The 17,963-nt window shown below is 37.1% G+C and overlaps 1 protein-coding gene across 2 annotated transcripts in view; it reads left to right on the top strand.

The window, feature by feature from the left end:
• The first annotated feature begins 574 nt into the window (after positions 1-574).
• MLIP (muscular LMNA interacting protein) overlaps positions 575-17,963 on the top strand; it is a 247,734-nt gene continuing 230,345 nt past the window's right edge. For both annotated transcript variants that reach the window (XM_053904795.1, XM_019457437.2), the window contains exon 1: positions 575-737. In XM_053904795.1, the coding sequence (XP_053760770.1) occupies positions 675-737 (63 nt within the window). In that variant the 5' untranslated portion in view covers positions 575-674. The remainder of the gene's footprint in view (positions 738-17,963) is intronic.

Genomic DNA, 17,963 nt, shown 5'->3' with positions numbered 1-17,963 from the left:
GTGTTTCTAAACATCATTTGCCAGCTTTTCAGAATAACATTAGCAATACCCCTTGAATATATATGTTGTGTGTTAATAGTTTTAACTAGCTATTTTTTACCCCTGTAAGCAGCTTTTTAAACTTTTGAGCTACAAAATAATGCATAAATATCTGGACTATGAGGACCCAAACTGGAATTTGGAAGAACTAGGCTGGCTGATTCATATTGGCTACATGACGATTACATTTGTCCTTTGTAAACTGATTTATTAGGTCTGTGTTCTAGAGTATATTTTATTGTGCTCCAACGCTATGAATGAATTCTTTGATAGTGGCTTTTTGTCACATGCATCTTTCATGGTTCAAGGAACCTAACCTGTTGGAATATTCTCCTGTTGAAGAGTTTGCTTTTATATCTAGTGACATTTATCATTATCTGAGGCCAGCTGCCTGACTTCTCTTCAGTGCTCTGTTTATGGGGTTTGAACATCTATAAATGGAAACACTAGCTAACCAGAAATTATCGCCAGGGCTTTCTGATAGTGTCCTGAGCTCTCACAACTTGGAATGTCCTGCAATATCTAACATGTAAGCACGTCAAATCATTTTCTAGACAGAATCTGAATATCTTTTTCTGTTTCTCTCTCTCTCTCTCTCTCCCACTGTCTCTCTGTTTCTCTCATTCTCTTGCAACATGGAATTTGAAAAGCATGAAAAAGGAAGCTTATTAAATGAGAATTTAGAGGAGAAACTGACGGTAAGATGTGTGAGATTTATCACAGATTTATAATGTAATTGACAGTAAAAAAGCAACTATCACAGACTGAAAAAGTTGTACTAACTAGCTTGTATTTCCATGTGTTTTTTTTTTGTTTTTTGTTTTTTGTTTTTTCTGGTCAACCGTCTTAAAATTAATGAGTTCATGGGTTTTGCTGAACACAGTGTGATAAAATTATTAATAAAATTTCAGTACTACAATGTGGGCAAAATGGATTTTAGTTGAATGATGTAGTTTACCTTCCTTTTTAAAACCAGAATCTATTTATTTTGAGCCCTTGTTGTGATTGTTCAATACTGGAAGATTATTTCATTAATTGAGATGAAGCTGAGCAAAGTCCAGTTTCTCTCAGAGATATTAGGAATGTGTAAAGAAAAATATATAAATATCCTAGTCTATTTTAATGTTTTATCAAATAAGTTAACAAACTTCTAGTGTAAGGGTAAAGTCTCTGAAAGTTTTAATTTTTTTGTTATGAAAGTTATAAAACAAGTTTACCTTGATGCTAAGAAATTACATGTCAATGAACAGTAGTGTTCACCTGTTTTTGCTCAAACACAAAATACACCATAAACTTGAATAGTAGAATGTGCTGTTCATGGCTCACCTGATGGGTGTAGGAGGCTAATTATGCTTGTAAGTTTACTGTGGCTACGGAGTTAACGTTACAACAGGGCATGGCTAATTTTAACAACAGTACAAGTAGCAAAACGTAAAACTATGTCAACTTTTAGACTGGGACTTCTGAAAGTCATGAGAATGCATTGTTCTGGATGTTTGAAATAGAGATTTATGTACTCTTAATGATGTTAAATCTTGAAAGAGGAAGAAATAAACCGGAGGGTTGAAAATTCTTGAAGTACATTAGAATTTCAAAGCTTTGAAGAAATATATTGACTACAATATAACTGAAAGGATTCAGATCATCATGTTAAATATTAGCAGTGGATCTCTGTTCTAGTGGTTGTCTAAACAAGTAATGGTCACTATTTGGCTTTTTGACTATTTTGGAAAACTATGGTTTATTATGAACTAACTGGGGTTTTGAGAGAAAAAGGTCTGGGTGACAGTTCTTACACCACAACTTCAAAATGTAGGACTGTGGGATTTTGTTGAGGCTTCTGAGTCTCTGTTAACTCACCAGTAAGATGGCGAGACATCATACTGATTTGAAGGGTGTCGTGAAGATGAAAAACTATAATGTATGTGGATTCCCTGCTCTGAACTGTTATTTTCAAACTGGTGTAGGCTTGACTTGCTTAGAAAGTACATACCCAAAGTTTATTACTATGGAAAGAGAAATCTGAAATGTGATTCAAAGTAAAAGGAAAACTCAGATATACTAACCATCAAGGCTTAGTGGCTGTAAACCCATTATGCAAACAGAAAGAGAGTAAATAAATACATGAGTGAGAGTTGCTATGAATTATTGTGAAATTTGACCCAGAGGTTTTTGGCAATCTTTTATGGGAAGTTTTGCAAATACGGTGGATGTGGGGCAAGTGAACAAAAGTGAGAATGGTTTCTTATTTCCCATTTTACTTTCTGGAGGGTCAGACATTCTGGATTCAGGACTCTATCTTGAACGCAGGTATAAATATAAAAGTGAGCAAAAACCTCTCCTTAGAGGAAGCAGCTATCACAAAGTTTATGAACATTTCCCTGGAGGAGAGCTCTAGGACCAGCCTCTGATTAAGTTCAAGAAGAGTGGAGGGAAACACGGGACAAATCAGAAGGCATGGGAATATCTAATCTGTACTGAGAAGAGATGGTTCTTGCAGAAGGGGGAACACATGAAAGTTTCGTAGTCTCTATAAGCACACAGAGCTACATCTGTAACTCAGATGTCTTTCAGATAAAGGAATTCTGCCACTGTTAGCAAGAAAAGGTTACCTTATATTCAGTGTCTCTAAGAGAGCAGGAAAATATGTAACATATCTTTGAAAGTTTACTATAGAAATGTGGTTAATCCTGGTATAATATAGTATGACTGGCTAGGTTGCCAGATACAGTTAAAAATGTATTTTTGAGGGGTGCCTGGGTGGCTCAGTCAGTTGGGCGTCTGACTCTTCATTTCAGCTCAGGTCATGATCTCACAGTTTGTGAGTTTGAGTCCCGTGTTGGACTCTGTGCTGATGGTATAGAGCCTGCTTGGGATTCTCTCTCTCTTCCTCTTTCTCTGCCCACACACTATAAATAAATAAATAAATAAATAAATAAATAAATAAATAATGTATGTTTTTGTAGAGTTCACTAGGTTCTGAAAATTATTAATTACAAACAGCAAAGTTTGTAAAAATATGGCTTTAAAAGGAGAGAATATTTTTCTATTAAAATATTTAAACATTGGCCCAGTATAATATTGCTGAATTATAATATGCGTCTTCTTTAAAATGAAAGGTGTACTTCTCATAAAGATCTGTATTATGAACAATGTTATGAAATATATGACACAATTAAGACATTTACATGATTGGCTGAATTTGAAAAAAAATTCCAAGGTGAGATCTATAGCAAATAAGAAAATCAAAAGTCTTACAGATTTTTTTTAAACAAAACTTTTTAATGTTTATTTATTATTGAGAGACAGAGACAGAGCGTGAACATGGGAGGGGCAGAGAGAGGAGGAGACACAGAATCCAAGGCAGGCTCCAGGCTCTGAGCTGTCAGCATGGAGCCCGACGTGGGGCTCGAACTCACAAACTGTAATATCATGACCTGAGCTCAAGTTGGATGCCCAACCAACTGAGCCACCCAGGCGCCCCTGGTCTTACAGATTTTTAAAATTCATCAGTTTATTCTACTGAAGGATCTACACAAAAATAAAATAGGATTCTTTACTACATATCCAATATGGATCTCGCCTTATAGGGGGGAGAGAATTGCTACCTTTAGCTATTGACTTTTTTTTTTGCCCTGAATTTGTTGCTCTTTGGTGATTAAAATAAAGATTCCTGGGAGCTTGGCAATTAAAGGTGCATCAATAAATAATCAGATAAGAAATATGATACTCAAATCCTTCAAAATGTCCTAAATTTACCAAACCAATCTATTTTTCACAAATTGGTTGATATTATCCCAATTTTTAAAATAATTTTTTAATGTTTATTTATTTTTGAGAAAGAAAGAGACATAGTATGAGTCGGGGAGGGGCAGAAAGAGAGGGAGACACAGAAATGGAAGCAGGCTCCAGGCTCCAAGCTGTCAGCACAGAGCCCCACGTGGGGTTTGAACCCACCAACTGCGAGATCATGACCAGAGCTGAAGTTGGACACTTAACTGACTGAGCCACCCAGGTGCCCCTGATGTTGTTCCATTTTTTGACACATGAAAAGAAAAATCAATTAGCATGGGCTTAAAAGGACATTTCCATCCCTTGATAAACCAACAACATAGTAAGCTGTGGTAGATATTTTAGTCATCCCTGATTCTGCAAAATCCAAATTATTCTGAAGGTAGTTTTTGTGGGGGTGCAGGGAGGGAGAGAACTATTTTGTAACAATACAGTTTTGTTTGCTTGGTTCCACAATAACTGATGTTGGAACTGAATGGATCTTTTGTTTCTCCTGATGAGGCTTGAGTAACTATTGTATCGTGAGTTCCCCAAAGTACATTCCTTAAAATTCTGATTTTCCATACTGTTCCATGAAAAGAGGTTCTAATCTATGCTTAAGAATATTCATGAAACACTGTGTTCAGAATGAACTGCACAGTCTATTTCCTTTTGGAGACTCCTAATGTATTTTAGGACACTGAAGGCCATGAGACACTCTGGAGGTTAATCTAGTATTTCTTAAACTCCCTACCAGTGTAATGCATTTTAATGTGTTTACCATGACAATGAATATTCTAACTAGTGTTCTCTAGTTTAGGAAGTAGTGTGTCAGTATATTAATTGTCTGATTTTATTTATGAGCTTCATTTTCAGAATGATACACAAAATAATAAATTTAAGCTGGGTATCATATCTATAACATGAGGTTATTTCTGGAATAGTGTTGAAAGTAAATAATTTCTGTTTAGTACATTTTAATAAATAAGTAAAATTAAGGAAGGACATCCTATTTCCTCAAATCTTTTTCTTTTAGATTATTAAACAAATCAATGAAGCATTTAACTTCAACTAAAATTTCTTAAAGAAAAGGAACAATTCATGTATTAACATAGTAAAAATAGTCATGCACTTCAGGGTATTCTGAAATAATGATGGCTCTTTCTCTAACAGATGAAAGCACAAATAGACTTTATGCATAAATCTAATAATTTCTATCCCATAAGTATAATATGTCTCAAGAGACAATTGTATGTTTCCAAGTAATAAATGCTCACTAAGTCTGACAAATATAATGATAATAAGAAGGGTAAGTCATCCAATTCATTTTATGTTGAAGCTTCGTAGAAGCAAAGTAACATAGTAGTCAACCTCTGAATGTCATAAATATTGCTTTTTTGAGTAAAAAAATATGGATACTGAGAAATTATGTCATCTGACAGATTTTTTTTTAACAGGATGTATCTAATTATAAGGAGATGAAACTTAAATTTTTAATAATTGAAATTTTACTTTTTTTTTTTGAAATTTTACTTTTTATATTTAAAATTTTTCAACTTATTTTAAATTTTTGGGGGAAAAGTTTATCCAGTGATGTGTAAATTTACCTGTGATCTCACAAGAAACATTATTTTAGTTTCATAAAAAAAGAGATCACACCATTTCTTTTTGAGACAATGAAAGAAAAGAAACTGAAGAAAAAAACACAGAAAAACTGAAATTCTGTGACAATTCAGGGAGTGCACTTCTAAAGTAAGGTGCAATTAGTTATTTATAGCTTCATTAACACAAATAAAATTAATTATTTACTATGAAGAAATTTGTTAGCAAACAAAAAACATGGGACCGGCACTTTGGTGATAGTTTCCAATGTTAGTATCTGATGACAAATGTGGCTTTTGTAGGGGGACATCTTCATAGGTGCAAGCTTGTGTCTATTAGGTAGAAATGTCCTCAGCAAAAGGAGGATGAGCCTTTCAAATCAGTGGACATTTCTGAATGCCTGTGTTGAACAAGACAGGGTCCTATGGACTATAGTGGACATGATAGAGTCTTGGCCACTGAGGAGATTATTATATTTTATCATTTTTTTAGTAGGTTATGAAATAATAATGGTAAATTTTAGTAGCTTGGAAATATTTTAAGTAGAGAAAACATAAACATCCCAATTCTCTTTTCTCACATAGACTTGAGACAGCAAGTCTGTAATTATTCATCAGAATGTCTTAACAGTGGAGCTATTGTAAATCATTTTATATAGTAACATATTTTATTCTGTCATAATATTGACTATTAGCGGTCACTCAAAGGACGTGACCCCTGGTTGACCCACAATCTGGACCCCAACAATTGGAGGCTCCTCCCCCTCCTACCACCACTTTCCTTGGAATATACATTCTGCCTATCATTCCACATGGGAGCTGTTTTTAAGGAGGTAGCCTTGAGAGAGTAAGGTGTTGTTGAGACCACCTGGATGATCGTGTCTGAACCCGGTTAAGGCCCCTATGCAAACTTTTATGATTATGCCAGTTGGGTGTGGAGATCTACTCATTTTGTGACGCCTAAGACAAGTTTAACAAGTAAGTTCCTTGCCTATTAAACCTGCCACCTAGCAGTCTGGAGCAGTCTGCCTATTTGGTCTCTCCTAGCTCTCTGTGTGTGGGGGACCAATTTCAAATTTCACCTGGGAAGCTCTCAAGATTTTGAATCAACACCACTTATCTACTTATTTTTCTAATTTTGTCTAACTAGAGTCATGGGTAACAGATACTCAGTAGGTGCTGACATACTTGAAAAAAAACTTTAGACTATGGATGTTTCTGATGTGTCATTCAGAGTTGATTTTTAGTACAACTTGAGTGTTGATTTTGATCCATACCTAATTCTTGACAAGACAACATCATATAATAAAATAAGTGGTAAATTTAGATTCATAATCCTCTTGTGGTCAGGTCCTGGATCTATGTATCTTTATCATAATGGATTGCCCTGGATCCTTTTATGCTAATTTTTATAGTGACGAAAAGGAAAGAAAGATGTAAACAAACGAATGAACAGCTACATCTCCTTCTCTTTGGCATCTGATTATTTATTTATTTTAGAAAACTCTTTCCATTTCTCTGCCATTTGTAAGAGTGGACCAATGACTCTTGCTATGTTCTGGATTTTACTGATAAACTTGCTTTGGGTGCCCATTTTGTTGGAGGGATCATTTTGACGGTAGAGGATATAAGTTAATTTGTCCCCAAACCTTAACTCCTCTGTGCTGCTGGCTCATGTTTGTTTGTATGTGTGATACCATCATGGAGAATGGTAGGCATATGGGCATCTTTAAGAATGCTGCTGGTCTCCTTAACATGTTTGTGGTGCCTGCAGTACATTCTGTGTCTCTGTGTGGCACCTCTCCCAGGATGGCCCATTCATGAAAAGTATATTTTGCATTGATTAATCCTTTTTCTCCAGAGAGGGCTAGAGTTCTGTAATTAGTTGACATCCAAAATACTCTGGAAATAATTATCTAAAAAAAAGAGAAAACAGATGGGCATTAATAAGCAACATGTTATAGTGTCTCAGTGAGTATCCTTCAACTGGAAGGCAAATGCAGGAAATCCAGGACTAGGATTCTCTGCGTTTCTGAACTCAGTGTCACTTCTGAATTTTTAGTAAGATTAATTTATTCCCCTTTCTTATGGAGATAAGGACTCCCTAAGAAGTCAGTAAAGCAGTTGTAGGATTGATCAGTCAGCACCAGGTATTAGAGAGTTCACAGGTTAAGATAATGTTCTCCAAAGAACTGAGACATCCCTCCAGCATTATGAAGGATAAGAAGATTTTGATTTTACCCCAGGTGAAGTATAATTGCAAAGAATAACCATTAAATCTAATCATTTGGCAGATCAAAGTAAAAGCCTAAATAATTGCTCTTAAGTCTCATTTTGCATAAGAAGTAATTCCACCCTAACTTCTTTCTGGACTCCTTTTCATAGAGCTAGTAACAGAATTTTAATAATACTTGAAGACTCTGTAGCTTGGAATAAAAAAGAAAAAAGGAGGGAGGAGACAAGATGCCATGGATCATTGGGATCCATAGGAAATTACTAAGCAATAGGAATTGAAGTCTTAATGGGTATAATTGCAGAAAGAAGACTGGAAAAATGACAAGTTAGGGTAGGTGAGCCCATGCACGTGTTCTGAGTACCATCTTAACATCTATGAAAATCGAAACACAGAACCTGTGTCTTTGTGTGTGTGTGTGTGTGTGTGTGTGTGTGTGTGTGTACTTCTGACTCCAAAGAAGGGGTCTTCTCTCTTTTTCTAAGTGCCATCTAGTGTGGTAAAAAGTGTGTTGTATCTGAGTTGAGGAGACCATTATTGGTGTTCAAGTTGTGTTTGTGCGACTTTACTTCAATCACATAACCTTTGGTTTCCTTCTCTACAGCCTGAGAGATTGGGTTGGATTAGCATATATTCTCTAGCCTTTTATAAGTCTGTAGGAAGTATCCATTGGCTGTGTGGTTATTAAATCCTTTCCATACCAAACAATGCCTATTTACACAAACATTAGAAACCTTGAAAAATATTATATTTTTATGTCCTCACTGACCAAATGTAAAGTCGAAGTCCTTGTTATTAGTTTATTTAGACTGTGGTATAAAAAGTTCACAGTTCAGTACTCATGAGTTGAATTGCACAGATTTTTTATGTTTACGCGAAGAAGCCACAAACATTTGAGAATGGGATCATGTGTGAACCTTATGGAATAGATTAAGAAAGTAGCATACAAGTGGCTTAATATTAATACCAAAATATTGTCAGAATAAAGCATTGTATGTTCTCATAATACTACGTAAAATAAAGTAGATGCTGTGTTTTCATCGGGAACAAAATTTTAGAATACATAAAGTCTGTGTTTTAAATGTTATTTCTAAGATGGGTTTCTTTAGCTCTTACTCATTCCCTTTTGTAGTTCTTACCACTCTCGGCAGTGTGCCTGACACAGATATCTTGCTTGGTCCCTGTGCAATTCTAATTTTAGTCCCTTTGCACTGCTGAAGGTTGAGGGAAAAAGTAGACTGCACCGAATGGCAAAATCCTCACCACCGTTTCCATTTTTCTTTTTCCTTTAAGAAAAATGAGGGCTGTGTCAGTTAACACCCAGGGACGGGAGGGGAGAGCAAAGTGAAACTGATAAGGAGCCAGATTTCTACTTTATGGTTCAAATGAAGTTCTTGAAGCCATCCAGTCCTTTGAAAACCACTGCTAATTAAAGCAGTGTCTGCTGATAATGTAAGTCTGAGATGCACTGTTTGAATGGATCTTTTGATGCAGCTCTGTGTGTTGGTGAATAACAGAAGGGAGATGGATTGCAGGCTTTAAGCGAACTGTGCTTTCACACTGACATTTATAACACACTGTACGTGCGGCGAAATATTTTCTAGGTTCTCATTGTGGGAATTACAATAACTTACATATCTAGTTCTGCCCCAACTATGGCTCCCCTCAGGGAATGACAAATAGACTGTTGTATTAGTGATGTAATTATATTACAGAGTTATGGGCTTTATTTTGCTACATGATCTTCATAAAAATAAGGAGGTGATTTTTTAAATGGTGAGAGGGTGTCTGTGGTTTAATTGCCAGTTTTCTCCTTTATTTACAATCTAAACATTTCTCAAGGGTACTTTCCTCAATTTTCTTCTCAGCTAATGGGTGTTGCCTTGTGTATGTAGCTTCTGGGGAAGACGTCACCCCCAGTTTGTTCTTCAAAATAGGCTTCCTGCCCTTGTGGATGTCAGAAGGCAGCAATTCAGAGACCACCTCATGCTTTTAAATACTAACTTGATGACATTCATCTCAGGAGCAGATGAGAGAGCCCCTAAGGTTGCTTTCCTAAACCTGTAATAATTTCTCTGGGATATCATGTCGTAGTGGGAGACCGAAGGAAGAAATGTCAGCATGAATTAATAAGCTTATCACAGAGAGTGGGGAGTTCTTTTAGAATACGTGAAGGAAACATGGGAAATAAAGTAGTTTTGTTCCAATTTTGTTTTTGTTCCAGTTGAGCTCAGCTTTCAATCTGGAAATTCCTGCATGTTTTGTTGTTTTATCTGCTTTTGCTTATCGATTCATCCATCCATCCATCCATCCATCCACCCATCCATCGATACTGGGGGTCCTCTGCTTGCAGCTTGCTGACCTCCTGGTGGCCGGGACTCCTCTGCATGGTGTATGGAAGAAGAGGGAGTTGGTCTTGGAGATTTGCAATGAATTCTCTTCTTTGCAACCCTATTAAAGTCATGACCCTAGTGGAATTTGCCTGCCTTGAGTCTGGTGCATCCTGCAGGGTTTGGAAAGATATTTATTAGGGTTCCTTCCTGACTGTAGCCCTGTTTCATAGCATAGCCATATACCTTCATTTCCTTTTCATCTTCCAGAAATTTACGAGGTACTTTTTTGTGCTGACTGCTCTCCCCTTCCAAATCTTTTATTGTTGTGGGTTTATTCTTTTAAATTCCTTTTATTTTAATGGAGTCAAGAAAAGGATTTGAGAGAAACTGACGTATTCCATCAGCCATCTTGAACCAGAAGCCCCTGGATTTCTTTTGAAAGCTCGTCCTCAATGCTTTGTGTTTTCAGTAGGCGATGAGTGTTGTGGAATACCTTTATTCTTTATTGAGAGATACATGGCATTATGTGGAACTATTTAACATAGACTATGTTAAACGGAATGCCAAAAAATATTCTGAGCATATAACTAAAAGTATTTTATGCCATTTCTAAAAGTTTGAGTGTTGAAAATTAAGAAGTTTCTAGTTTTTACTCTTCTTTGTGCCATAGTGATTTTGGTGGTTAAATGCGAGGACTCTGGGGTAAGAATTCATATCTGGGCTCTCATGTGCTCAAACTATGTGAGCTACAGTTCCCTCATCTGTGAAATGGGTTATGACTTACCTCCTGGGGCTGTTATAGGGACTGAAAATGAGGAAATATGTGGAAAGTGCTGTGCGTAATACACACTCAGTAACTGGTGGTCATTAGAGATAGAATCATAGTGGTGCCCAAGTTATCCCTTGTGTCTGGGAAACCCTAGGTTATGATTGTAGTTTGTTTTCTTTAGACAGACCACGTGTGATTTCAAACTCACTCTCAGGCTAGAGGCCATGCTTACTTTCCCACAAGGAAGGGTGTTATCATCCAAGTTTTAATTTTTTTTTTTTAAGTTTATGTATTTTGAGAAGGAGATAGAGAAAAAGCGTAGGAGGGGCAGAGAGAGAGGGAGACAGAACCCCAAGTAGGCTCCACGCTGTCAGTGCAGAGCCTGATGTGGGGCTTAAACTCACAAACCGTGAAATCACCACCTGGACTGAAGAGTTAGGTGCTTAACCAGCTGAACCATGGAGATGCCCCAAACTTTAAGTTTCAATTTTATGTCTGTCCTGTGAAGACTGACAAAGATTCAAAAATACATGGTGCCCTTTGTGAAAGACATTATGGCCCACTTTCCATGGGGAATAATTATGTTATATGAATGTAAGTACTATATAAACATAGGAATAAATGGCTACATTGTGAGTTGCAAATAATTAGGATCAGACCTAATATGTGGCTCATATAATTAATAAAAATTATACTAGTAACAGCTAGACTTACCAAGTCAGGATAATTTTGAGGAGGGGAAGCATATAGGTAAGTAGAAGGAGAGTTGAGGAAGGCATCCTGATGCTTGTGTGTGTGCGTGTGTAAAATGTTCAAAAGAAGAACATAAATATGGTTGACAGTGCTGTCTGATTCAAAACAGTTGTAAATCTAGAAACTTTTTCATTCAGGATATCATAGTTTGTATCTCTTACCTTCATCTGCACGTAAGATATTTTCCCAGGAAAGCAACACTTCCGACAATTGGTTAATTTTTTATTTAAGAAATTTTCTATACAACATACAGTTTCATACTCTACAAGTAGCACTGTAAATTAGTACCACTTTTCTGGAGCATGATACAGAGGTATTAAATAGTTACATACTAGCCAGATAATTTTACTCTAGAAATCTGTTTGAAGTGAAGAACTATACAAACATTTAGTTATGATAATTATTACAACATTATGTACAAAAGTTAAAATACTGGGCACAGTGGGGGAATTAGTTACTAATCTACTATAGAATACAAGAAAATTTAAGAATAGTGGTATAGTGGAATATATATCACTTTCTTCCTACAAGGATACAGATGTTATGAATGACTCTTTTATGGACCCTCCATGTTGGCAGACCCACCAACATGAAATCAGTGAATATATTTGTGCAGCACATCTCTTGGAGCTAAAGCATAGAATCTTAATAATCCAAATAAAGGCTACAATACCACGGGTTGAGTTGAATTTTTCAGTTTTACTGAAATTTCAAACAGCGTGGTATTTTTCTTCACAATAATCTCACATATTTATGACTCTGCTGAATTGATGAGATTGTATCAGAGAAGAATTCAAGGTATGTCGTATTTGGTGCTCTATTCTTCATTTGACAGCAGATTTATAGAAACCTTGAGTGCTTTTGTCCCTTTGCCTGAACAGCTTTGGCCACCAGCAGACTGTAAAGTCCTCTAGGTCAGGAGCTGTATTTTCCTGGTACTTAGAACAGTGTCTGATACATGGGAAGTGGTGTTCATGGATGAACTGCATTGGCATGATGGTGACATGTCTCTGTGTGTGCATATGTCATTCACTTTATCTGATTTGATAAGTGACAGGGATCCCAAACTGATCAATCAAGTCAATCACTTTTTTTTTTAAATGTTTATTTATTTATTTATTTTGGAGAGAATGTGAACGCATGCTCCAGAGCCGGGGGAGGGGCAGAGAGAGAGAGAGAGAGAGAGAGAGAGGGAGAGAGAGAGAGAATCCCAAGCAGACTCCATGCTGTAGCACAGAGCCCATCATGGAGCTTGATCCTATGAACTGTGAGATCATTACCTGAGCTGAAATTAAGAGTCAGACGCTTAACCTACAGAGCCACCCAGGTGCCCCCATGTCAATCACTTCTGATGGACTTGTAAGTCAACCTTATCAGTTTTGCTTGTGAGTAAAAATGGAAAGTATTGTCTTCCATGAAATCTCTGTGCAATGTGAGGAACATTAAATCTCAGGATGCTGGGCGCTCACACTTTTGGCAGAGGCATCAGCACCCTCCACTCAGAGTCCCAGACTTTGGTGTGGTGGCCATAGGCGTCCAAGACATTGGTGGCAGAATTGTAGATTTTTCCATTGGCAATAGCACTGAACAGTGTGACAGCCAGAATGTGACAGGAGGAAAATGGCAGACTCCATATGTTAGCCAAAACACTAGTTCATGAAGCGATGACAGAGGTTGTGGAACTTTCTCAGAGTGGGTAGAAGTCCAGCCATAGAGATACTATTTTAATACCATTTATAATGATGAATTTGACCTCATTTTAGCCCCCCCCCCCAAACAGGTTATATTACCAATTCCCTTGTGAAAATTAAGTACTACCAGAAAATGGTGTTTAAGTATTAGGTATTTTCAGATACCTGGAAATTCTTTACCACTGGCAGTTAGGATTAATGAGATACTCAGGAAATTGATAGAATCTGCATTTTCCTTTGAGGATTTTCATGTTTATTTTTGAGGAGCTTATACTTTTGCTTAGACCTTTTTTCTTATCCTACCAAATTCCAGTGCTGAGGGGTAGATTCTCCTCAGTCATACTCTGCAATGGTAGCTGCAGAGTATGGAGTATAATAGAGTGGAGTATTTCCAGATAGGTGGAATTTTTGTGCATTTGGTTTGGGTTTGTTTTTACAATACTTGAGATGTAAAGGGGATTATTTTTTGCTTCCCAGTATATTGAAATTCCCCAGGTACACTTTTAGGTTGATACTTAATAATAATTGTAGGAAGAAATGAGCTTATTTTCATTCTAAAGGCACTAAACATGCTGACATTTTTCTCATTACTCTGTTTTTGTTGATGTTTCACCATTGATAATGAGACAGCTATTGGTGGTTTAATCCAGTAGTCTAATATATGTTAAGACTTTATTCTTCCAGAGGATTTCAAGTTGAATTTTTAATGTGACACCCAGCTTGAAAACCAAGTATCTTTTGACTGATAGTTTACGATAAATGGGATAATCTGGCCCAGGTGATGACTGTGAAAATAGCTGGAGCATGTTTCACATTCCAAGAAGTAGACGAAGCACTTAACTTGCAGTCAGCACCGCAACTCTAGAAGGTAAAGGATATTGTTTTCATTTCACAGTTGAAATGACTAAGTCTTAAGTCAGTTTTCCAGGACACATAACAAGCCAGTGGAGGAGTTTCGCCTCAGGATAATCTGGGTTTAGAACCTGCTCTCCTAACTACACCTCTACCCCTCTCATTGACAGCTCCAGAACCTCGGCTCCCCCTGTGTGGTGATTTCCTGTTTTCCTCAGAGCAAACACATACTTGGGGTTTATTCCAGTGTCCAACAACAGAATAATAAAAACTGATATTTACCTCAAGGGAGTTTTTTAATTCTTGTTCTTGAAAAATTAGATTAATGCTTAGCCATTGTGGAATGACGTAGGATGTTACTACAGTGGACTCTAAATAAGTAATAGTACTTTGGTAGTCTCCTTCTAAATTCACTTGGCATCTGTTAAAACAATGTCCCTTTAAATAGGGAAATGCATTTTGATAACATATTGAATTGTCACTAGAAATATAGTCAGGTAAGTGATAACTTTTACATTATACAAGGAGTGAGCTTTCAAAATCTTGATTACTATTTTGAGATCTAAATTCTCAGTCAAAGCTAAAGATTCGGATTCCAATTTCAGTGAAGGTGGGGTGATTTCCCTACACTATCAAGCAATTCTTGGACACCAGATGAGTGTCCTACAATCCAACTGACTGAAAATCTGAGGTTCCTACAACCTCCTCATTGGGTTCAACTAATTTGCTAGAGTGGCTCAGAGAACCCAAGAAACCTATTTACTCACTAGATTACCAGTTTGTTATAAAAGATACTAAAAGACATGAATCAACAGCCAGATGAAGAGCTGCATAGAACAAGGTGTGGGGGAAGGGCCAGGTGCTTTCTTGCCCTCTCCCAGAACATCACTTTCCCCATAGCTCTACTGGTTCATCAACCCTGAAATTCTCAAACCCCATCCTTTTTGAGTTTTATGGAGGCTTCCTTATGTAGGCACAATTGATTAAATCATTGACCATTGCCTACTGAGCCCAATCTCCAGCCCCTCTTCCTTCCTCCCCTGCCCCCACCCCCCAACCCCCAGGTCTTGGGGATGGGTCTGAAAGTACTAACCCTCTAATTACATGATTATCTGGGCAACCAGTCCCCGTCCTTAGGTTACCTGGGGCTTTCCGAAGTCACCTCATTAACATGATAAAAGACACCCTGATTACTCTCATCACTTAGGAAGCTCCAATGGTTTTAAGAGCTCTAAAACCATGCCAGAAGTGGGATAGAGACCAAACATTTCTTATTATAAATCATGATATCACATTGTGAATCAAAAACAAGAGAAAGAGGATATCTAATATAATTTCTTTTCAACTAAAGTACAATTATTCCTTCATATTTCTATTAGTGTGTAAGCTCAGAGAATCATTTTGAAGTTTCTTTAAAACATGAAATCCCTAGCAATCTCTAATCTATTCTTCATATCTACACAGTTGACCCTTGAACAATACAGGGGTTGGGATGCCAATTTCCCCCAATTGAAAATCCACGTATGACTTTTGACTCCCCAAAACCGTAATTATTAATATTCTGCTGCTGATTGGAGGCTTACTGATAACATAAACAGTTAACATATATTTTATATATTACATGTATTATATACTGTATTCTTACAATAAAGTAAGCTAGAGAAAAAATGTTTTTTTTTATTATAAATTTTTTTTTTTAATGTTTATTCATTTTTGAGAGACAGAGAGAGACAGAGCATGAGCGGGGAAGGGGCAGAGAGAGGGAGACGCAGAATCAGAAGCAGGCTCCAGGCTCTGAGCTGTCAGCTCAGAGCCCGACGCGGGGCTTGAACTCACGAACTGTGAGATCATGACCTGAGCAGAAGTCGGGCACTCAACCGACTGAGCCACCCAGGCGCCCCGAGAAAAAATGTTATTAAGAAAATAATAAGAAAATACATTTACAGTACTGTGCTGTAAAAAATTCACATATAAGTGGACATGAGCCATTCAAACCCCTGTTCAAGATTAACTGTAATTATGTTATTTCACTACTGTTAAATAAATGGAATTTTGCAGTATGTAACCTTTTGAGGGTTTTTTTTTCATTTAGTGGAACTTCTTTGAGGTTCATTCAAGTAGCATGTCTACAATCTGTTCCTTTTTGTTGCTTAGTAATATTCCATTGTAAGGATATACCACATTTTTTTTTAACCATTCACCTGTTGAGGGACATTTGGGTGGTTTTCAATTTTTAGATATTAAAAATAAAGCTGCTGTGAACATTTATGTACACACTTCTGTGTGAAAATAGATTTTAATTTCTTTGGGATAAGTCCCTAAGAGTGCAACTCCTGAATCATATGGTAAGCCAATTTTGTGTTTTGGAAAGAGCTGCCAAACTATTTTCCAGAGTAGCTATGTCATTTTACATTCTCATTGGTAATACATAAGAGTCCCATTTTCACTATACTCTTGCCAGCATTTGGTGTTGTCATATTTTACTTTAGTTATTCTAAAGGTTGTATAGTAGTATCCCATTGAATTTTTAATTTGCATTTCCTTGATAGCTAATAGTGTTGAACATCTTTTCATGTGCCTATTTGCCAAATATATATCTTCTTTGTGATGTGTCTGTTCAGATCTTTTACCCATGTTTTAATTAGGTTGTTTGTTTTCTTACTGCTGACTTTTTAAAAAAGTTTATTTATTTTTGAGAGAGACAATGAGAGTGAGTGGGGAGGGGCAGAGAGAGAGAGAGAGAATCCCAAGCCGGCTCCTTGCTCTCAGCGTGGAGCCTGATGTGGAGCTTGAACCCACAAACTATGAGATCATGGCCTGAGCAGAAATCAAGAGTTGAACACTTAACCGACTGAGCCACCCAGGTGCCCCTCTTACTGCTGACTTTTGAGAATTTCTTCAATACATTGTAGATACATGTCCTTTGTTGGATATATGGCTTAGAAATGTTTTCTGTTAGTTTGTAGCTTTTCTTCTTCCCCCTCCTCCTCCTCCCCCTCCCCTTCCTCTTCCTTCTCCTCCTCCTCCTCCTCCTCCTCCTCCTCCTCCTCCTCCTCCTCCTCCTCCTCCTCCTTCCTCTTCTTTGTCTTCTTCTCCTTCTTTTTCTAACATCATAAATCTTATCATGAGCTTAAGGAAGATTAAAGGTTGCTCTTACCCTTGGTCTCTCATTGTCATTCTTAGAGTAGAGCAGCATGGTACTGTGGAAGCATTGAGGATGATTTGGCCATCAGTTTAAGCATGGCTGAGACAAGCTTAACCTCCCTGGGTCTAAATGTCTTCTTTTACCCCCTATGAAAAAGAAAATATTAAACCAGATAATCTGAAGTTTCTTCCAGTCTTAATTTATGTAATTCTATAAATCTCCTAGGAGAGTGGAGCAGAGCCTCTTGAAAGTTCTGATGGAAGGCAACATCCCTAGGTTTCATGCTTCGCTGACAGAAAAAGGCCAGTCTGGAATAATAGTGGAATTTTTACCGTGGGGAATTACCCTAGTATAAATGTATTTAATTATTGAAGTTGTACCTTCTTTTTTATTTTTTTAAATGTGTATTTATTTTTGAGAGAGAGAGAGAGAGAGGAAGGAGATACAGAATCTGGAGCTGACTCTAGAATCTGAGCTGTTATCACAGTGTCCGATACAGGGCTCAAACTCACAAGTTGTGAGATCATGGCCTGAGCCGAAGTCGGATGCTCAACAAACTGAGTCACCCAGCCACCCTAAAGGTGTACCTTTAAAAGCATAAGTCAGTATATAGTAAGCCATGTTATGGGGGCCCCCAAACTGAAGTCTATTACCATGGACAATATAGATAAGTATTGAGCAAAGATAAAAAAAAAATGTAAAAAGGAACAGTTTGTTAATTTAAGAAATGCCAGTATCTCTCTCAAAATATTTGAGTTGGTTTAGCCCAGCATACT

This window comes from Panthera pardus, unplaced genomic scaffold (genome assembly GCF_024362965.1).
Source record: "Panthera pardus isolate Hobbes unplaced genomic scaffold, ASM2436296v1 HiC_scaffold_17, whole genome shotgun sequence".
Taxonomy (NCBI): Eukaryota; Metazoa; Chordata; class Mammalia; order Carnivora; family Felidae; genus Panthera; species Panthera pardus.
The sequence above is the reverse complement of the archived record's forward strand: the minus strand, read 5'-3'. Positions and strand labels throughout refer to the sequence as shown.